Raw genomic sequence first — 22191 nt, 5'->3', positions numbered from 1 at the left:
TGTTGAGAAGACTGCTACCCCCAGTGAAATGTCTTCACACCCTATATCATTCTTTTCAACTAAGCTCTTATAGAAAATTGTTCTTCTCTGTTCTTTTTAACAAAAGGCAGATTCACCAAAACAATCAAAACACTATTCATATGATGCTCTGTTGATCTGTCCACAGCCCAGCAGACCTGGTTATCCCAGTCCAAGGTCCAGTGAAGGATTCTATCCCAGCCCACAGCACATGGTGCAGACCAATCACTACCAGGTATGCGTCCACTCCAGGTGCAGGATGCGTTCTTTTGTTCTTCACGTTCAGAGTGGGGAAGTACTCTATACATACTGATATTGATAATGGACGTGTGTATCTTTGTCATCAAATAGATGAACAGTTCTCTGCCAAGCGCCAGGTTTCCTCACCTTGATAAGACAGTGATAAGGCATTTCCTGCAGGCCTTTTTGCCTTGATCCTTTGCCATTTGATCCTTTCACGTGGTTAGGAGTTATATAGAAAAACTGCCTTAGATGGTTTGATATCTCTTTGTTGTGAAAATTCCTAAAAGTTCTCTGGCAGTAATATATCCCTTCTGACTGAAACATAGTAACTGATAATAGCATTTCATGTTTAGTAAAATATTTTTTGATTAAAATATTCAAATAAACTGTGAGAGCTGTCTATATAAGTTATTTAAAAGTTTACTGAGTGTCATCAGTATGGAATTTTGGTATAAATCAGCGCCTAGAGATCTTCACTGAAGGGTGTGTTGATGTTTGGAAATGCAGACTTGACTACACTTTATCTCATTAAAAAGTTGCTGACAGTCCTGCCATCCAGAAGCAGCCTGATGAGTTAGGGAAGCAAAAGGAGAGAGATTCCTTTCTCTCTCCTTTTGACTGAGCGAGAACCGTACAGAGAAGCGCCTTCTGCTTCCCTTCTGCCTTGCCATTTTTCTCCACATCCAACGAAACACTCTTTCTGTGCCTGCGCCGTCGCTGTCAGACTGTGCAGCCGTGTCTCTCCCACCACCTGCCCTGGTTCATGAGAGGACAGTCCTGCGGGGGTCTTGTTTCTTCTTCGCTGGGGGCGTCACGGTGAGCTGGGCAGGAAGGGGCCTATAGAGCGACAGCTTAGCCGTGTTTCTGGCCTCCTATTGCTTCTGCATCCGAGGATGGTCTGCGCTCAGCATTGTAATAAGTGTGCAAAGTAGAGAATGTGTGCTTTCCTAGTGTACATTTGCACTGGCTGTCTAAGCTAACAGATGACCTTTCTTGAGGCCATAGTTGAGAGTCCATTTCCTTGCTTTACTGGCTTTTAGAGGTACCTGCACTTCTGACTCATGACCCCCCTTCTTCCATCATCCAAACCCCAGTATCTCCCTGACCCTTCTTCAGTAGTCACACCCCCTTTTCTTTTCCCTTCTGCTTCCCACTTGCATTTTAGGGACCTGATGATCTCCTTGGGTCCACTGGGATAGTCCAGAGCAACCTCCCTGTCCCAGGAGTCCTGACTTATAATCACGTCTGTGCAATCCCTTTGCCGAGTAAGGTGTTCACAGGTCCCAGGGATCAGGCCTTGGACATCTTTAGGGAGCTGTTTCTCTGCTGCCACACTGTCCTCTGCAGTCTTAGTTACTTCCTGTCACCTGGAAGCCGGACTATGCAGAAGCCACACTGTGTCAGAGTGTGACCTAGCCGCTTCACTCATCCGCAGGTCTCTGGCTACCCTGGCCCACATGGAGTCACAGCCATGGCTGGCAGCATCTACCCAGGTCAGGCATCTCTCTTGGACCAAACAGATTCGTGGAATCACAGACCACAGGAGATATCCATGTGGCAGTCCAGCGTGGAGGTAAATTGGATGTCCTTGGGCTTTTGCCTTGTTAATTGATGAGGCTGTACCCAAGGCACCTTTCATTCTGAATCCTAAGATTTCTCGGTTTAGATGATTCTAAGATCAGATGCTCTCTGGGTCTGTGAATCTTTTTAACTAAAAAATAAAGAGATGCTACTATCATTAGTCCATTCATTTGAAAAAACAGAGCCCTACATGAGGCCAGTGGACAGACAGAGCCTCCAGCTCAGCCGCCCGTGTTAATTTTTACTAAGTTTTCCTGGTGAAACCAAGAACCACTCCTGTAGTGTTAAAAAACACTTCTTTGAATCCAAGAACATCTGTAGCTGTCCGCTGTTCATGTTCTTTCCCTTGGAGTAAACATGCCTTACACTCATAACATGCGTGTGTCACGTTTAACCCTCCTCCCACTGTTTTACTTCCAGATCGTTTCCACTTTTTTTTGCTCTGTTTAATGATGCATTCTTTGCACACATCTTGGATTACTTCTTTAAAATATATCCCTGTAAGAGAACAGTTGTATACCTGTTAAAGTTGTGTCACCCACGTTAACTTGAAGCCCAAGGAAAAGTGGCTCCCACAAGCAGAGCATGAGAGCCTATTTCCCCCACCCTTGCTGTTCTGCTTAACTTTTTTTGGAAAGACATGCAGAGAAAAAGTAAGAGCACCGTACATGGACGCCTGAGAGTGACCCTCCTCACCGCCCCTCCCCCACCCCCAGGACTCCGCGGCGCTGGACCTGCGCGGCCTCGGGCAGGCGCTGCCCACACACCTGATGGAGGAACGGCTGATCCGGCAGCAGCAGGAGATGGAGGAGGACCAGCGCTGGCTGGAGAAGGAGGAGAGGTTTCTGGTAACTGATGCACGTGCGATGCTTCTGCTCCTCGAGCCCCGGGGCACCCGCTGTCCCGCCAGATGTCGGGAGGGTCCATCTTGTCCAGAGCAGGAGCGTTGGCGCCCTCAGACTTGTAGTAGTGGGTTGTTTGCTTTTCCCAACTGACTTTTTCCGGGTAAATTTCTAGGACGTCAGCAGTGGCATTGCGGGCTCAGACATAGAACCGTTTCTGTGGGTTCGCATGGCTGCCACGCTCACACAGAAACGACTCCCGCTGAAGCAGCCGCTTGCACACAAGACACCGCCTCTCGCCACTGCAGGCCGGTGGCTAGACGGGCAGGCCCCGGGCTTGCCTTCCTGGGTCCTCGAGTTCACGGTCTTGAGGGGCACAGCCCTCCGCCCACACGCCTCTGGGGTTCCTGGCAGGAAGCGTGTTCTTGGGACAGCTATTGCCAGCAGCCCCTCAGAAGTCCCTGGGGACAGAGGAGTGGTGACAGCGGTCTCTGTGTGTCACGGGGTCCTCAGTCTCCCAAGCCCTCCCCCATCAGCCCTCCTTCCTGAAGTAGCGGAAGAGAAGGATGGCTGGATGGAGCAGGACTCAGGGAGCCTTCACACAGCCCCACATCCGGGGGTCCAGGGCTGGTCCCCTGGGCCATAAACATCCCCTGGGGCCTCTCGTCACCCTCTGTGCTGAGGGACAGGACACCATCGATGAGGGGGATACAGCCGTGTTCAGGACTCTGGGAGTCCTTCAGGCACAGAAACACTTAAATCAACAGCCAGTTGTATATAAGACAGATAGCCTGTTTGCCCTCATTGATTTGTATTTTAAAAGTGACTGTCACAAACTCTCCAGATTAAGCTGAATGTATTGCAGTACCGGTGTCTGGTCTGTGGTTGCTCCTGGGGGCTGAAGAAGGCCGAGGCTGTGAGCTGCTCTGAGCCGGGGGAGCCGGGGGCACTCTGTGGAGCTGGGTGCATGTGGTGCCCGGGTGCACACAGATTGGGGTTTCAAGGCGGACAGGCCCAGGAGGCGTGCTCAGCCTCTTGAAGAGCTGGTCTGTGGGGAAGCTGGACGCCTAAGCCCAGCTCCACTGTCTGAGTGATGGCAGGTGTCCGGAATCAAGACTGGAGACTCTGTGGGCTGTCAGCTGTTGGGTCTGCTCCTTCTAACTGAGGTAACTTACACACCACAGGCATGCAGATCCTAGGTGTGCAGTTGGATGAGTTGTGATAAATGTGTAAGTCCACATACCCTCCTCTCTGTACGTAGAGCTTTTCTGTCACTCCAGTAGCCTCCAGCTCGTGTTCAAGACACATTAGTGAGCCGTGTAACCTGCGCCACGGGGCTCCAGTCAGTGCCGCGTCCTGCGACAGGCGTGGTGTCCTGGTCCCCTGAACTCATGACAGTTGCGCCATTTGTTCCTGACCCGCATCCCTCCCATACAGCCTCGGAATCTCCTGAGTGCAGCTCTTGCTCGCTAAATCACTGCCTGTTCATTCCGAGTTCCCCTCACTGGCAGCTTGGTGCCTCATTCTCACTGACTGTTGTTTTAGTCACTCAGTCGTGTCCGACTCTTGTGACCCCATGGACTGTAGCCCGCCAGGCTCCTCTCTCTGTGGGATTCTCCAGGTGAGAATACTGGAGCGGGTTGCCTTTTCCTTCAGGGGATCTTCCCGACCCAGGGATCGAACCTGGGTTTCCCGCATTGCAGGCAGATCTTTACCATCTGAGTCATTCTTAGTTACTATTTTTGTATATGAATATGCATTGAGTTTTAGGAAGTTACCTTGTATATAACAATATTTATCACATGAAATCTTTTTGACTGATTTCCTTGGGCTGTCTGAATGTACCATTGTCACTTTTTAAAAACATTTTTTTCCTTCATTTTCAGTTATGTATCTCATATTGCCTGAAGCATCTGTTGCCAACTTTGGTGTTAAAAAAGTCCTTGCCTGCTTTTCTTGCTTTTATTTTTAAAGTTAACGTCTGTAATACAACATTGGCTTTATATTTCAAAAAATAACTTTTAAAAACCTTTTAAAAGGTTTAACATGATGAAGTGTGTGAAGCATTTTGCTTGGTTTTATGCTGGAAATCACATTCCAGAGAGGAGTCCCCAGTAAGTCATGGTTGACATCCTTTTAAGGTCCTGGTTTATCTTGTTCGTGATGTTTCATTAGAGTTTCCTGTTGATCTTCATAAGCAAGAATGGTTTATCATTGTCATTGTTACGGTTTCAAGATCAAAACAGTGTTGGTGCCATGAGACAAGTTGCCTAACCGCCGCCGCATCAGCTCTGGGTCAGGTAGCGGGGTGGGGGCGGGGGAGCCGAGAGCAAGCGAGCCGTCAGCCTGGGTGACTGGTGGATGAGGCACAGCCCCACCGACCGGGGAGCAAGGTGAGGAGGTGGGGGAATGAATGCCACGCCTGGCCCCTCTGCAGTCCTGTCTCCTCCCAGCTGTGTCTCCTGCCCCAGCCGTGGTGATGTTTCTAAAACTCGGCTCTGATCCTGTCCTTCTCTGACTCAGAGTCTGCCGGTGGCCACCACCGGGTGACCGCCCGGGGCCCTCCATCCTTCCTGCCGTCCGGGCCTACCCCCCAGGTCAGCCCCCGATTGTGGCAGAGAGGACGGAGCCCGGGGAGGCGTGCAGGGCCGGCCTAGCAGCTGCAGAGCGTTCTGGGGCAAGGGCACACTGAGCGCGAGAGCCTGGACTCCGGGGTCAGCCGGAGGAGGGCTTAGAGTCCTAGTTGCTGTGACCCACATAACTGCTTACCGCTTTATGCTTTAATGTATTCATCTGTGAAGTAGCTACAATGTCCTCTGTAAAGGGCACTTTTCTGTTGGGTGGAATTGAGGATTAAGCATGTAACCTGTGAACAGTGGAGCGGGGGGAAGTACACCGTTAATCTCTCCAAGGGCTTTTCTCTCTATCAGCCGGGAGGCGGTGCTGCTGAGAGTCTGGACTGTGCACCTCAGCCAGAATACCTGCAGGCCGCTCCCAACCTTTTTTTTTTTTTTTCTAAACCATTATAGACCTGATACTCTAGTGAAATAAAAAGCAGTTACTAGAAAAAAGGAAAATTTTTTAAAGATACAGTAAGTTTTATTATGAGCTCTAAAAGACCTAAAAATTACTATTTAGATTGCTGTAGAAATTTCCGAAGATGTTCGTCCTCTTGCTTCTGTCTCATAACGCCCTGGTACCAACAAGTCTTTTCTGACCCACCCTGGTCCTCGGGCTGTGCTGGGTGCAGAGCTGCCATGCCATTCGGGGGTCAGCTTGCATCCTGGTGGAGGAGTCACCTTCTTCTTTGAAAACTTAACATTGCTTTGTCAGTAGTGATTCCCAGATTCTTTTCTAATAGATCAGAATCAGCAGCTGTTTATCGAAGCATCCAATTTTAGGCCCTACCTCGTTGTGTGAGGTGACTTTTTATCGAGCACTTTGGAGAGTCGCGCATCCCTCAGGTCCCTCCCCCTCTGTTGGCACACATTTGTCAGGGTGGCAGGCTCTTGCCTAGAGCACAGGGCCACGACCTACAGTGGAATCTTGGTGGCATGTCCCCACCTCCTTCTCTGATCTCATGCAGCCTGTGCGGTTTCTCAGATGGCTCCACGGCGGTGGAAGCTGTCCTGCAAACTGGCGGGAGAGAGCCAACAGCCCTGACCGGAGCCTCAGCGTGCTGGGCGGTCCTGCTTTCCTCTTGGGTGCTGCTTTCAAAGAGAGACACTTTGCTCCCTGTTTATTTTGCTTGCTGTGCGCACAGTCATTCTCTAATGCAGGGCTGTGCTGAAGGCAGGGTTTTAACTTTAAAATGAGAACGTTTTGAGTATATAAAAGCCGCTTTGTGTTCTGAGAAAGGAAATGAATGTTGGAGCTGTTTTCCCCCTCGTGGCAGAGTCAGCTAGCGGGAGTGAAAGATAAGCGTCAGGACGGGGTCACAGGGTCCCAGACAGGACTCTGCTCCCACCCAGGACACAGCCCTCCGTGTTTCCTCCATGGTCCAGGTCTGAAGACAGGGTGGTGCACGGGGAGAGGACTTCAAGTTGGAAGCCTTCCTTCAGCACATATTTGCTAAACATCTCATATGTGCCCATATCTGTGCCAGTTCAGTTGTGTCCAACTCTTTGCATCCCCATGGACTGCAGCACCCCAGGCTTCCCTGTCCATCACCAACTCCCAGAGCTTGCTCAGACTGATGTCCATCAAGTCGGTGATGCCATCCAACCATCTCATCCTCTGTCGTCCCCTTCTCCTCCTGCCCTCAATCTTCCCAGCATCAGGGTCTTTTCCAAGGAGTTACTTCTTCACATCAGGTGGCTAAAGTATTGGAGTTTCAGCTTCAACATCAGTCCTTCCAATGAATATTCAGGACTGATTTCCTTTAAGATTGACTGGTTGAATCTCTTTGCAGTCCAAGGGACTCTCAAAAGCATCAATTCGTCAGTGCTCAGGTTTCATTGTAGTTCAACTCTCACATCCATACATGACTACTGGAAAAACCATTTCTGTGCCAGCACTTACTTAATCCTTGTAATAATCATACAGGTGAACTGGATCAGGAGAGGTGAAGCCCCTTGTCCATGGCAGCTTAGCACCTGTGTGGCAAGAAGAAGCAGGCGTTGTGCCACGTAGGGAAGAGGTGGGGGAGTCCCAACAGGTGGCACTTCGCTTGTTGACTGGCTGCGGGTTTTCAGTGAAGTCCAGCGGTGCTGGGGCACAGGGCCTCATGGACAGAGGCAGGTGCGGGACAGAGATGCAGCCTGGTGGCTGACACATTCTGCTTTTCGCAAGTTCAAACCCTGTGGCTCAGTAACTCAGCTGTCAGAAACATGTGCCCAGGAACTGCTCAGGAATTTAGTCAAAGGTTTGTACACAGAGCTGTTCACCCAGAGCCTGTTCACGCAGGTGAAATTTTGAAAACGGCGCAAATGTTCAGCAAACAGCAGGGGAGCCGTTTTATTGTGCTTCACACGTGCGTGGCGGTCTCCGTGCTTTGCCAGCACCGCCGCGCTTAATCTTGACGAGGACTGGGGCGGTGTGCAGCGAGTGGTGTCACCTGCCACCCGTGTTACAGATGAAGAGCTTGAGGCCCAGTTCTCACAGCTCCAGAGCCAGGGGCCTGACCCGAGTCCCACACCCTACGTACATACATTGCTCTGCTTTGGTGGCATTTTCTACTCTGAGGACAATGGAGGTTGAGTACTTTTTTTCCTTTGAGAGTGAATTCGTGCATCAGATGGCTCCTGCCAGCACCCAGGCTGCTTCCACCTTGTTCTGCGTGTGACAACATTCACACTCTGGAATACTATGCAACATTTCCTATGTTTGCCAGTTTCCGCTGTGTGATGTCATATGAAGGCTACGGAATTATATGACATGGTTTCACTTTTGAAAACACATTTAAGTAAAGCGAGAGACCAAGCTCATCTCTCCGTCACCACCTCTAACAGGCGCCTGTGGCTAGTGTCCTCAGCACCCAGCCCTCATCAGGACGTTCTTTCCCTTACAAGAGTCGTTTTTCCTGTGTCGTCTCTGCCAAATACAGGGTTTCTGAAGGAGACGGTGCACTGGCGGAGACCAAGAAATGAGTGGTCAGCCTGGAGAGGGCAAGGGGAACGTACCTTGAGATGGGCTTCGGCCAATGTGTCTGGCACAGAGGGGCAGGTGTCGGTGTGGCCATCTGTGGGCTGCGTGAAACCCACACCGTGGTGGCAGGCTGGGGCCACTGTGCGGCGTTGTTTCCGTGAGGAGGAAGCCCACCAGGCTCCACACCCTCACAGCATGTGGCCTACTGTGTTTAGTCTTCTGTTAGTGACATTTGCCCACTCTTATTAAGTCGAGATTCCTCTGTCTGGTTTCGAATTCTGGGTGCACCATGGGGTGGGGGGTACCTGTCACCGGACCATTTGCTGGTTTGGCAAGACAGCCAAGTAGGAATAAGCCTCCACCTGCCGGGAAGACGTCATCAGTGCCTACTCCCAGGGCGTCATCGGTGCCTACTCCCGGGGCAAGGGTTTCTTGGGAAAGAAAGTGCGCTGCTAGGAAGAGAGGTGAGGCCTACATCTTCTTGTGCCACGTGGGGCGGGGCGCAGGCCGGTTCTGTTAGCTGTGCGCGCGTGCGGAGAAGGGGGCTCTGCTGGGCCCGCTGACTTGCACTTGTCACCCCTGGGCTTTGAGAGTCTTTCTGAAACTCTGTAACTTTCAACTCTTCAAGACGCTTAGTACAGAAGTACATCAGTGGTTTTCAAGCCGAGAATGAAACTGTGGTTTGCTTTTGTTTCTCCAGAAACCTGATGTGCGGCTCTCTCGAGGCAGCATCGACAGGGAGGACGGAGGTCCTCAGGGCCTGGTAAGCAGCTGCCCGCATCCTTGTCAGGACCAGGACCTCTTTGTGTCATGGGGTGTCCACGCTTTTTAGTATTTGTTGTACGGAACACAGTGACTCGTTCCATAACTGAAACCGGCATTCCAGCCAAGGTTATTAAAACATACAGTACACAGAATTTCTCCCCCATCACTAACACAGTCTTTCAGTAGTAAGCTGAAATACTGACATATGTACGCACGTTAACTGTTACTACAAGTTATCCTCTGGCCAAATGTGTATACTCTTGTTTCATGTTTTATAAAAGTTTCCACAGTCACAGAAAATTTGTTCAAGCAGGAAATTTTTCTCCTGGATGTTGTAGGAGAAAATGCCTGAAATTCTCTTTGAAGACCTACTTTCTTATTATTCTAAATACATTTAAAGCCTGCTAGAAATATTCCCTGTTCTTTAGGGGAGAGTAGTTAAAATTATTTTATTAGGATTTCCATCAATGGATATCTGGTTAAAATAAATTAAGAGAAAAATAATAAAAAAAGAAAAAACTTAAATTCCCAGTAAAAAAGGGAAACTGCCACTTGCTGGGTAATGGAATTAAGGAGATAAATTTCCACCCTAATAAGGCTTCTGGGTATATATAAACCACTTCATTTCTAGACACATGCCTGCCTACATACATACACACATATGTGCATACATACGTAAAAACATACATACATGAGACCAGGTTGTCAACCAGCTGGAGAAAGCATAGTTTTCCCTAGTCTGTGCTATAAAATCCAGATCCCCTAAGACCTGGCCCCTGGAAGATGTGGCCGGTCACCAGCATGTGAGGGTTTGGCCTTTCCCATCACACACACGTGTGCACATGCACACACACACGCTGGGCTCTACAAAGTGTTTGGCGTTCAAACACACACACACACACACACACGGTGGGCTCTACGGACAGAATGTTGGGGTTCTTTAGTCCACATGTGCAAAATCACACGGTCCCCCATTTAACATCTCCACACACGGTGCTCCTTCCTTATGTTGAAAAGATGACACACACCTGAAAGCATTTTCCTCTAAGATCAGGAACACGACGAGGATGCTTGCTTTCCTCACACTTATTCAACATAGTATTGGAAGTCCTAGCCACAGCAACCAGACAGGAAAAAGAAATAAAAGGAATTCAGGTCAGTAAAACTGTCACTGTTTGAAGATGACATGATACTATACACAGAAAATCCTAAAAATGCCACCAGAAAGCTATTAGAACTCATCAGTGAATTCAGTAGAGTTACAGGATACAAAATTAACACACAGAAATCTGTTGCATTTCTATACACTAAGAATGAACTATCTGAAAGAGAAATTAGGGAAATAATCCCATTTACCACCACATCAAAAAGAATAAGATACCTAGGGATAAACTTAACGTAAGGAGACAAAAGACGTGTACTTTGAACACTGTAGGATGCTGATGGAAGAAACTGAAGACAGTACAAATGGCTGAAAAGACCCGCTGTGGGTTTGGACTGGAAGAAGTGATGCTGCTAAAACGACCAGTGCAGCCCCTGTCAAGACACTAATGGCGTTGTTAGCAGACCCAGGACAGATACATTTAAAACATGTATGGAAACACAAATGACCCTGAGTAGCCAAAACAGCCTTGGGGAAGAACAGAGCTGAAGGAAGCACCCTTCTTGGCTTCAGACTATACTGCAAAGCTGCAGTAATCAAAACAGTAAGGTCCTTGGCACAAAGGCAGACACGTAGGTCAGTGGAACAGAACAGAGTACCCTGAAATAAAGCCCCACACCGATCAGGCCGTCTTCAGAACGGGGAGTGTCGAGGGACCTGGCGGGAGCCGCTGCAGTCCTGGGTGGGGGGCAGATGTGGCTCTGTGTGCTGTCTCCTGGTCCTTGTGTTTTAAAGAAGTGGGTCTCTGCTCAGTAAAAAGGAAAGCACCTTAAAATACTTGTATTGTAGCCAGTTTATTGTTTTAGAGCAACCAAGGCAAGTCTCTCTTCAAAAGTAGGGTAGGGTTCTGAACATACTTCTTTTCATTCAGTCAGCCTAGGATAGGGGGCTCTGATCGCAGCTGTAGGCACGACAGCCTAGACGAGGGCTGGTTGTCTGTGTGCCTGCCTGGGGTGATCTGGCTTCCTGGCTTGGCCTCTGGCTAGTGCAGAACAGAGGGCGTGTCACCCCAATTCCTTCAGGCGATAGTGACAACATAGATGTCCCAGTGCTGTGAAACCTCTTCTTGTTGCTGTCCCCAATGGCTCCCCTTTTTGTGATGGGGGGTGGGGGGCGGTGCGTCCAGACGCAGACACAGATTTCACACTCCTGTAGGCCAACTGGAGACGTCTGTGGACATAATTTCTTTAAAGAAATTCTGAAATTGTGACCACCCTGACCCCACACCCCCTGGATGTTAGGTGCTCATTAGCCTAACCGCCCGAGGCGGTGCAGGCAGGCCCCTCCCCGTCTCGTTGGCCTTTGAACGCAGTGTTTAGCTCAGGCGTCCTGGGCGGGGCGGCTGTTGCCTTGTGGCGCAGCCTACTGCACTGACCCCCTGTCTTTTTCCCACAGACTGGAAACCAGCACATATATCAGCCTGTGGGCAAACCAGGTAAGTTAAGAAATGGATTGCGCATCACACAGTTTGTGTAATTTGGAGGGAGTGTAGTTTCTTAGCTTTGGAATGCCTCGTGATGTCTCACGCTTCTCCCGCTGCAGACCACAGCATGTGTGATGTTTACCAAATTCAGCCCACGCCTGAAGTACTGGAAAACAGGAGTTACGGCTCTAACGCGCCAGAAACGCCCCACCCCCACCCCTGCAGGGTGCCCTCTCTGAGAACTAGTGCCTGTTGTCATAACTCCGTTTATTTGGGAGTCGTTTCCATCCTTTCCATTAACGGACGTTACTCAATGGGGCTCATTCCTTTACCAGATCCTGCAGCACCACCAAAGAAGCCGCCGCGTCCCGGAGCCCCCGGGCACCTGGGCAGCCTGGCCAGCCTCGGCAGCCCCGGGGACAGTTACAACGAGGGCGTCAAGGTGAGCACCTTTCATCCCAGGTGACGACCCTGCAGTGATGTGCGGTGGGGTGGGCGGGCTCCTCCATCAGCTCAGACCCCGCTCGGAGTCAGGACCAGCCTTACTGGGAACTCTTTTCCTGTGTTCTCTCACGTGATAGTCCAGGGCCTCAGTCAGATCCTATCTCAAGAGTGTTTTCTTATCAGACAGGATGTTTCTTTGAGGTAAAGTGCTAGGTAGGATACCTTCTGATGGTACAGATGAGTTGAGCCAGACACTTGGGGGACGCGAGACCTTGAGCAGGCACAGTGTCTCCAAGTCCGTCCACATGGCTTGGGGCGGGGGTGGGGTGGGGTGTGGGTTTCGATCCTTCCCCGACCGGGACCGCAACTGTGTATGTCCAGCAGCGTGTGCTGGGGCTGCAGCTGCCTGCTGTGTGCCCACTCAAGCGGGGGGGCACTTCCACTCCCCGTTAGGTCAGTTATCTCTCAGAATGTATCTCTAAAATCAAGATGGTGTGTTGACTGGTATTTTTTCCTTCTTCATGGTGCCCAGAAAAAGGTACATGTTAGAACGCAGTAGCTGTGATCAGTCCTGATGAGCTGTGTTTCATTGACAGCCACCATTTATTGAGTGCTAGCTGCTGTGGCAGAGCCTGTCCCGTGTAGTTTAAAGCTCACATCAGCCTCACGGGATCGGTGGTCTTACCGTTTTTCTCAGCTTTCACGTGTGACACCCCGGTTCCCAGAGGTTAACGGGCATTTCAAAGGTACAGCCTCCCTATAGCTGACCCAGCATTTAGCCGCAGACCTGAGTTTCCATCCACATGCTGTGTGCTGCCTCTCCAGGTTCACACCAGAAGCCAAGGGGCTGATTTCCTCATAGAGGCAGGAGAGTCAGAGAGGTTGTCCAGGCAGAGAAAACGTCATGTCCAGGTGCACGTCTGCCTGCAGCCTAGAGGCCGCTCTCTGGGACCACCCTGGCCCCTGCAGGGGCAGCGTGGAGGTTAGCATGGGCCCAGAGGCACCCCTGTCCAAGGACAGGTCACCAGCTCCCAGAAACCAGAGTGCTGGTCCTGGGGACATCCCGGGGCTTGGCTTCCCCAGCTGCCAGGCCTCCGGGCCCATAGCTCCACTAGCAGCACAGAGGAGCAGAAAAGGACAAACCCTTTCCTGATGTGGTTTATTTACATAGATTTTAAAAATGAAGAGAGAAATTGGGTTAGGGAAATTTTTTCATTCTCATAAGCAAAAGAAGAAAATTTCAAAATGGCCTGTATTGCAGTGAAAAATCAACTTTAAAAGTAGATCAGACACCGGCTTAGACCTCTGACCTGTGTTCATTTTTAACATGTGGACTAACATATGAATAAATATAATGGGGAAACACCCTTGTTACAGGGTATATATAGGATATTGAACAAGTAGAAGTCTTTGTGGAAAGAGTGCGCTTATTTAAAATACACTCTGATTGATAAGTGTGAAGTATTTATCTCTATTATCAAATCCAGTCTGAAAGAAGCTCTCTCTCTAATACAGAAACGCTTACCTTTACCTGGTATAACTGGTATTCATCCAAATAATAGCCAGAAACCAGTCTCAGTTTCTGCTTGGTGGCTTTACATTTCGGCTCTGAATCACCAAAGTCTTCCAGGACGACCCCTCCCACCGCGAGTGGTTGGATTACCTGTGTCTCTGTGGGTTGGTGGTGTGTCCTAACCTTCTTCCAGGGGCCTCCAAGTGGTCAAGCTCAAGAAAATAGGCAGCCAGTGTCAGCTGTCTGCAAAGCAAGCTGGTGCTGCGGGAGGGCCCCCGGGAGTGGCCCTGGCGGTGTGATGGCAGCGCTGCCCGCACAAGAGCGAAGGATGAGCACAGAGAGCGAGCTCTGAGCAGGGTGGGCACACCGCCCTCCTCCAGGGCTCCAGCCGTGGTTCCCCGTCGGAGCCCCAGCTGCCACACCTGAGGAAGCCCCCCTCTCCATACTGATTGATGCCCTTTGAGCCAGCTCTCCCGCCACATTCAGCATCTCAGTGCCAACGCTTCTGCTCTCGGAAGTGATGCTGTTACTAACAACTTCCCCCTTTCCCGCGCACACAGCCTGGAGGATTGGACCTCAGAATTTAGGATTCTGCTAAATTTCTATACCAAAGGGTATAGAATTCAGACAATTCTAAAGAAAAGTCAAGAAATCCATATTTCTCTCAGTTAACTTTGTTGGTCGTATTACAGTAGAATAGCTCTAAAGCTATAGAGAAAACATTAAATAAAATTTCTAGGCTTAAAATAAAGGAAGAACCCAGCCATAAGAACTGGTTCAAATGACGGGTATTTTTTGTTCGTTTGTTTTTAAATGAAGCTCCTGGTATCTTTAAATACAGCCCCCAGTCGGGCATCTCTGTCACAGCGGGACGGCTGGGTCGAAGCCCGTTTCCGAGGATGTCGGGTGTTGGGGGTGCTCAGGGACTGAGGGTGTGTCGTTCCTCCTGAACCTCAGGAGTCCAGCGGGCAGTGTTGTGTGAACACAGCATAGATACGCCTCTTTCTTTATAGAAGACCCCCGATTCTGTGGATCCTTGCACGGCTGCCGGATTGTCACGCTCGGGCTTTGCATGTCGTTTTCCTCATTTATTCATGAAAGCAAGCATGGTGCATGGCAGGCCCCTACTGAGTACGCAGGTGCCCTGAACAGACCGCCCGGCGGCTGCGCTTGGCTGGCCTGCGAGCCAAGCGACAGGCGGAAACCTGCTCCTCTTGTTCTGCTCGTGTGTTTTTACGGGGGTTTTGTCTGCTGCCTTTATTAATACTGTTTTTCTTTTTTCCCTTTCTCTGACAAATTCCTTTAACTTGTCCTCACCTTCCGTTCGACAATAGCCATGGAGGGTAAGCACATGGTGTCTGTGTGTCTGTCCAGCTCTCCATCACACCCTGCTCTGCATGCTCATCTGGACCAGGAGGCGGGAAGCCCGGGGAGGACGCATTCGCTTGGTTTGCCCCCAAGGCAGCACGTGTGTTTGCCGCAGAGTGACCACGAGCGTCTGCAGTGGTGGAGCACTCCTTCGCTTTCTGTCCCGGGGCTCAGAGGTGGCTGAGCACTGGCAGCAGGTCCACAAGGGCAAGTGCTGCTGCTGTCCCTCGGTCTCGTCAGGATAGACGCGTGCTGTCCTTTCGTGCCTGGGCGGCCAGTTTGACTTTTTAACGCACTGGCAGTTCCTCCGGGGCCTCAGCGCAGCCTTCAGGGCTTGGGTTGTCTTGGGTAGCACTTGCTGAAGCCTGTGTGCCCATGCCCTGCGGTGGGCACCTTCACACGTGCTCCTTCGTTTCACCCCCATCTCGACTGTGGGTGAGGGAACAGGGGCCCCCACAGAGCAACACCCGCACGGCTCCCGCTGCAGCAGCGCTCAGCACACAGAGCGTGTCCGTTTAAAGGAGACTTGCACTTGTCCACTTGTTATAACCATAAGTCCTCAGAGAGGTGTGGGGTTCCCGGGTTCTTCCTCTTCTGGTGAATGATTTTGGGGGTTTAGGGTAGTGAATCACCTCTCTGAATGAACTGGGGCTTTGAGTGCAATGCGTGCGATTCCCTCTCATTTCCTTTAACTGAGCTCAAAGTTAGAAAAAGTTGTGCCTTAGTCATTTGTCACTTGGATGAACTGCTTTTCATGATCCTCAGACTGAAGTGTGTCCCCTAAGACAAGACCCCTTAAGTGATCCGCTCTGATCTCTCTTAAAGACCCTTCCTAGCCGCGTTGCGGTGATATGTTGCCATCTGCTGGACGAGGGAAGGATAACCGGCTTCTGTATTGGCAGCTTCAGCCCCAGGAGATCAGCCCCCCTCCCACGGCCAACCTGGACCGGTCCAACGACAGGGTGTATGAGAACGTGACGGGCCTGGTGAGAGCGGTCATCGAGATGTCCAGCAAGATCCAGCCTGCCCCGCCGGAGGAGTACGTCCCCATGGTGAAGGTGAGCTGAGCCCCGTCACGCGCACGGCTGCAGTCCCTGCGCCCCTCAGGCCCATCCATCCCGCCGCTTCAGAAGGCCCACGCCGCGCGGTAACCACTGCCGTTCCCGACCTCAGTCCCGGAGCGTCCTGTGCAGAGGAGTCATCAACAGCGGCTGCTGGTTCAGGTGGTCTTGGGTGAGAACAGCGGCAGGAGAACGCCGACAGTCTGGTGCCGCAGTGGCAGGGCAGGCGGTTACGTTTTAAAGGGCCAGACAGGTAACCCGGGGAGACCCTGCTTTCAGCTCTGTAGGGCGTTCACCCAGAAGTGGAAATGCTGGATTGTGTGGTCATTCTGTTCCCGATTTATCTTTTTTGGAGAAATGTCTGTTCAAGTCCTTTGCTCATTTTTTAACAGGATTATTCCTTTTTCTGTAGAGTTCCAGGATTGAACAACCTTTTTAGTGTACCAGTGAGCCATCTCTGGAACAGCTGTTTTTAAACCCCAGTGTGGAATAGCTGCTCGGAAGTCGTGCTGTTTTGTGGGCAGCCCAGTTAATCCATTCTGGCTGAGTTTGTGGCCTACTCCCTTAGCAACTGTAGCCAGCGTTCTTAAGGGTCAACTTGCAGGAGCCACAGGCATTTTTTTTTTCTAAATACTAATAAACTCAACTGTATACAAAAGCAGTCAGGATTTTGTACATAATAAAACTTTTTAGGGTGATTTTATAGAAGCTGCATTTTAAACTGTATGATACTTCTTGTCAGTTGATCAAGTGGTGATAAGCGGCCTGTCCTCACTGGTCTCATCATGCTACGGGCGTAACTCAGCACCTGAGTCCTTACATAGTTGACCCCCTTGGCGTCACACCATTTTTAATTGCACTTGGTCCCTTTAAACCCTGAGTGGCCTCCCCGTGTGCACAGCGGACAAAGCCCCAGGGTCAGCGTGGCCCCCACAGCTGGCGCCACCTGGCATTTGCTCCCACGTGTAGCAGCAGCCACAGCGTTCCCGGCTGCCCCCTGAGGCTGCGGAAAGCACCGGGGAGGGAAGAGAGTCTCTCTGCACACGCAGCCCGCTTTCCCTGCCTGAGCCCCTGTTCCCCGGACAGGACAGCAGTGGGTGTCCAGAGATCTGAATCTGCCTCATAACGAGATCAGGCTCAGGACTGTGGAAAAGAAATACAGAAATTTCCCCCAAAGTAGTGAAAAGGAAATGAAAGTCCTGTCGCTGGAAGGAGACGCCGTCACGGCTGGCATGGAGACGCCGTCACGGCTGGCATGGAGCTGCCTGGTGTGCATCCTAACGCTGGTGTGGTCTCCTGTCTGTTAGGAAGTCGGCCTGGCCCTGAGGACGCTGTTGGCCACAGTGGATGAGACCATTCCTGTCCTGCCCGCCAGCACCCACCGAGAGGTAGGACCTCGTGCAGGGGGCAGCGTGTGGGCCCTGGGGGCTGTGCTGACTGCTCTGCAGGGCGTGGCCTTCCGGCCAGCGCCCCAGTCAGGGACTCTGAGGACCATCCGTCCATCCCGGGGGCCGCGATGGGTGACTGGCGCCCGCGCCCTGAAGAACGGGCCGTCCTGAGGGCGGGTGGGAGCACGGGTGCAGGACTGCGGGCCCCGTGGAGTCCTCGGGAGCACGGACGGAGCAGCAGGCTGGGCGGGAGAGGCCTCCTGCCCATTTCCTCGAGTTCCTCTGTGAGCGATCCTGGATTCCCGCTGAAAGCCGCGATATAAAAACCTGTGACCAGTAAATAAGTAGCGTCTGGGGCCCGCACCTGGCCCTGCTCACTTCCCACGCCTCGCCGGCCCCGTCTCCTGTGTCCACTTGTCTGCTTTCTGTCTGGGGGCCCATGGTCTGTCCTTCAGCCCAGCAGGCCTTGTTTTTGTTTTGTTAGTTTTTTTCTTTACTTTTTATTTTGAAATGATTTCAGACTTATAGAAAGTTTCCAGAACAGCACCAGGAGTTTGCAGTTCCCCCCCGCCCCAGTCTCCCTGTTGGGCCACCTTTGCAGTCTCTGTGTGTCTGCTCGCTGGCGTCTGCCTCTCTGGGGCCCCTTGGGAGGGGCTGTGCTTGTCGCCCCCCTGCTTGTGGTGTTTCCGTTCGCCTTTCCTGATGGCGGGGCTGTTCTCTTACTCGGCACGGTCGCCACGACTGGGGTTTAACACCTACTGGCAGGCTCACATTCCGGCTTCTCCCTCTGGTGGGCAACAGCCCGGGGCTCACGGGGCCCCTGACCCCATCCGGCTTCTCCCTCTGGTGGGCGACAGCCCGGGGCTCGCGGGGCCCTTGACCCCAACGTGTCTGTGTGCTTTTTCTGGGCCAGCTGCTCAGGCGCTTGCTGTCCCCCGCGACGGGACCAGGCTTCAGGGCTCGGGGTCCCCCCTCCCCGCTGCATCCCCTCAGGAGGCCATGTCCCGGGCAGGTGTCGGGATGCACGGGGCAGCTGGGCACGTCCTCTGTACGTGACATCGATTTCCCTGCACAACACCACTTAACATCATTTTGGAAAATGGTTCTGACTGGTTGTCACCGTGTAGTTTTATGTTTCTCTCCAATTAGATTAGCTCTTTTGTCTGCTTTATTAGAACTTTAATTGGTTTTCTACAGTAAGCAAGAATTCTGCACCAGAATGAGGAAACTCCAGGTACCAGAAGTGAGGAAACAGTAGCCTGCCAGGCTCCTCTGTCCATGGGATTCTCTAGGCAAGGATATTGGACTGGGTGGCCATTCCCTTCTCCCAGGGATCTTCCCCACCCAGGGATCGAACCCGGGTCTCCTGCATTGCAGGCAGATTCTTTACTGCCTGAGCGCCCGGGGAGGCCGCACATGACCAGGTCTGACCGCAGCCGTAGCTGCCAGGCCTGCCACAGCCCCGCCCTGTCGCTGGCTCTCCTGTGCACGGCTCCCTGCCTCCTGCTCTCCTGCTTCCTCTCCCGCCTTCCCACCCGTCTACCTGGCCGGGTCCCTCTGGACCCAGTGTTAGCATTTCTCTACTTCTCCTGCCAGGGATCCCGGAGGCCACCCCCCGTCCCCTGCCCCCAGTCCTGACTCCCCGGTGAGACCCCCGGATTTCAGAACCTCCCTCCTTCCAACCTTGCTTGCCCCCCACCCCCACAGCTCTTCTCTGCTGCCCTGAGTGTGACCACCCCAAGGTGCCCCCCAGTGTGTGTTCACAGACACCTTTTCTCCACGGCAGTTCTCCCGACACCTACAGGTCCCGATGTTTCAGAGCCGCCCCTCTGCTGTCAGTGGGCCCCCCGAGCCCTGGGCACCGGCTCTCTGCGGGAGTCTGCCCCTACCGCACGTTCCTCCTGTGGCGTCAGTGGGACCAGTGTGCTCCCACCACCCTGCCCAGCATGAACCACACGTGCACGTGCACACACACGCACGACACGCGCACAGACAGCCTGCTGTCACGTCTCAGGTCAGGCCTTGCTTCTCCATCCTCATGGCCTCGCCCCTCTTCCCTGAGGAACCACAGCTTCTCTCAGCTGCTTATGCTGCCTCCGAGCTCTCCCCACCTCGGTTCAGTCCCTTCACACACCAGCACCCCTTCTGGGTTACGGCATTCCCCTTCCTGAAACCCCTTGAGCCTCCCCCTGCTGCGTTGCGCAGGAGCACAGTGAGTGGGGGGCCGTGAGGCCCTTCACCGTGGACGCCAGCGAGCGGGTGCAGTCCTGGCCAGCTGAGGGGCGCGCCCCCCAAGGCATCTCCGTTGCTCCTCAGAGCTGGGACCTGCTCTTCTCTGGGGTGGTTTCTCTCATCGTCCCTGTGTCCACAGCTCTGGGGGCCTTGTACACAGGAAGTGCTCGCTGACTGTTTAAAGAGCAGGTGGATAGATCACCGCAACCCCCACTTCGCCCTCTGATCTGTTCGGAAGGGTCTGGAGTTGACATCCAAGTGGGGCGGGCCTCCTGACATGCTTGAACCACCTCCCGTGTAGCAGAGGAAAGTCCCACAGCAGGTGCAGTAGAGGTGTGCAGGCCTGGAGGCGGAGACCCGGTTCTGTCTCGTTTCCAGGGAAGAACGAGTCTCTTTCTTAGGAGGCACCTAAGAAGAGCTCCTGAGGCCCCTGAGCACTGGCCACAGGCAGCTCTCCTGAGCCTCTTGTCCTTGCAGATCGAGATGGCCCAGAAGCTGCTGAACTCCGACCTGGGGGAGCTCATCAACAAGATGAAACTGGCCCAGCAGTACGTCATGACCAGCCTGCAGCAGGAGTACAAGAAGCAGATGCTGACGGCCGCACACGCGCTGGCCGTGGACGCCAAGAACCTGCTCGACGTCATCGACCAGGCCAGACTGAAGGCCCTGGGGCAGCCGAGGCCGCACTGAGCACGACCCGCCCTCGCCCCACCCGCCACGAGGCCGCCTGGCCGGCGCAGGCACGCCCAGCGCCAACGTTTTGACTGACGGCTGCTTGGAAATCTCACATAAGTTTAACTGCGTTTTGATTTGGGTTGTTTTTGTTTCGACTCTTTAATCATGGTGTTCAGAAAAGTCTGGGATCCACAGTGCAGCATTTTTCTGAGAGTAAAAGTTGTATGTGAGAAGCTCTTAAAGAACAATGAAGGACAGGCTGTGCTCGTGTCAGGATACGCTTTCGTGGAAATGGCCGAGGCGGCAACGCGCTGATTCCTGAACTGGCTAGACCTCGCTTTGGAAGAAGAGGAGGAAGCGGAGGGTTCCAGGAACCACGGGGCTGAGAAGCCCTTTGCCAACCGCAGACTTGCGATCCAGACTGGAATTTTTGTCGTCAGAACACTCTTCAGTTGCAATATGCTAATACCACTTTACAGAGGAAGAATATAAAAGCTATATTTTGAAGACTTGAGTCATTTCAGAAAAAAAAAAAATACCCTCTCCTCCTTCCTGCCTTTTACTTTCATGTGGGTGTGTGAAACATTTGGTTGGAAACTAGCTGTAGAACACACTAAAAACTTTTGTCTTTTTTCACCAGAATAATGTGCCAGTTTTTTGTAGCAATGTTATTTCTCTCGGAAGCAGAAATGCTTTGTACCAGAGCACCTCCAAACTGCATTGAGAAGAAGTTCTGGAACCATCCCTGTTTTCCATTTTTATATAATTTATAAAGAAAGATTAAAGCCATGTTGACTATTTTACAGCCACTGGAGTTAACTAACCCTTCATCGTGTCTGTCTGCCCAGGAGAGAATCGGGTGAAACAGAGATTTGGTTTCCCTTTGATGTCCAGTTTTACCATCCATTCTGTTAAATAATTTTGAAAAATACACCCTCCCTTTAGTTTGTTGGGGGATATAAATTATTCTCAGGAAGAATATAATGAACTGTACAGTTACTTTGACCTATTAAAAAGGTGTTGCCAGTAAAGTTCTTGGTGTAATATCCTTTCTTTTGGTTCTGTTCCTTCAGATCATTTGAAATTTCTCAGATAACTTGTCAGATCAAGTAATATACAGGCAAGCTCCCAAAAATTATTCATTTCTTTTACTCTCTGTCCTCTTGACAAGTCAGAAACACTACTCAAAAGAATGGCCCGGCCTAAGTTAAGCTTTTCCTCCATCTTCACGGTGAAACGGGAAATCAAGCTCTGCAGGCTTGCCGTGCCTACCACCTGTTTAGCACTGTCAGAAATCTCGCTCTCTCAAGGGGACCGTCAGCATGAGGCTCCAGGCCCAGCCTCATCTCCTGGAGCCTTTGGGCCGCCAGACTGGGGTTTGTAGTGCCGGGGACCCCCGGGGAGAAGGCAGAGCCCAGTGCAGGGACCCGAGGGCCCGGCCAGCAGGTGGACGCAGGTCCCTGGGGTGCAGCAGGTCCCCGGGGCGCGGCCCCTCCCTCTGGGCTGCAGGGCGTCCTCCGCACCTGGAAGAAGGTCAGGGATGTTGCCCGCCCGAGTCTCTCGGGATCTTGAGTCCCCACGTCCTCATCTTTAAGCTGGTGATTGTAAGGTTGAATACAACACACCGGGGTGGTCCTGCCTGCATCTCGGGTTCAGCCGCAGGGCTGTGAGCCCGGCCGCAGCGCTTGTCCTCCGCCTCCTGGCCTGACTGTTCATCCCTCCAGCACCACGAGCTGCAGGTGAGTCTGGAGAGGTCCTGTTGGTCAGAAGGAGATCCATCTTGTTTGTGAGAGTGGGTGGAGACAGACAGTGGATGTGTTGGGCGCCTGCTCAGGGCCCTGAGGTCAGAAGGCCTGTCCTGGGACTCAGCCTCACTGTGCTGCAGGCAAC

At 52.1% G+C, this 22191-nt stretch overlaps 1 protein-coding gene across 29 annotated transcripts in view; it reads left to right on the top strand.

Moving 5' to 3' along the window:
• The window catches only part of PTK2 (protein tyrosine kinase 2), a 193353-nt gene extending 172021 nt beyond the window's left edge, over positions 1 to 21332 (top strand). For 17 of the 29 annotated variants that reach the window (XM_044928887.2, XM_044928886.2, XM_044928883.2 and 14 more), the window contains 10 exons: positions 167 to 253; positions 1697 to 1834; positions 2559 to 2690; positions 8971 to 9033; positions 11593 to 11632; positions 11956 to 12062; positions 14912 to 14920; positions 15848 to 16003; positions 17314 to 17394; positions 20104 to 21332. In XM_044928887.2, coding sequence (XP_044784822.2) covers positions 167 to 253; positions 1697 to 1834; positions 2559 to 2690; positions 8971 to 9033; positions 11593 to 11632; positions 11956 to 12062; positions 14912 to 14920; positions 15848 to 16003; positions 17314 to 17394; positions 20104 to 20316 — 1026 coding nt within the window. In that variant the 3' untranslated portion in view covers positions 20317 to 21332. Of the gene's footprint in view, positions 1 to 166; positions 254 to 1696; positions 1835 to 2558; positions 2691 to 8970; positions 9034 to 11592; positions 11633 to 11955; positions 12063 to 14911; positions 14921 to 15770; positions 16004 to 17313; positions 17395 to 20103 lie in introns of those variants that run through there. The other 12 variants (XM_044928888.2, XM_044928892.2, XM_025264804.3 and 9 more) reach the window with 6 other exon arrangements.
• The last annotated feature ends 859 nt before the right edge of the window (positions 21333 to 22191 follow it).

This window comes from Bubalus bubalis, chromosome 15 (assembly GCF_019923935.1).
Source record: "Bubalus bubalis isolate 160015118507 breed Murrah chromosome 15, NDDB_SH_1, whole genome shotgun sequence".
Classification (NCBI taxonomy): domain Eukaryota; kingdom Metazoa; phylum Chordata; class Mammalia; order Artiodactyla; family Bovidae; genus Bubalus; species Bubalus bubalis.
This window is presented reverse-complemented; position numbering and strand designations above follow the sequence as displayed.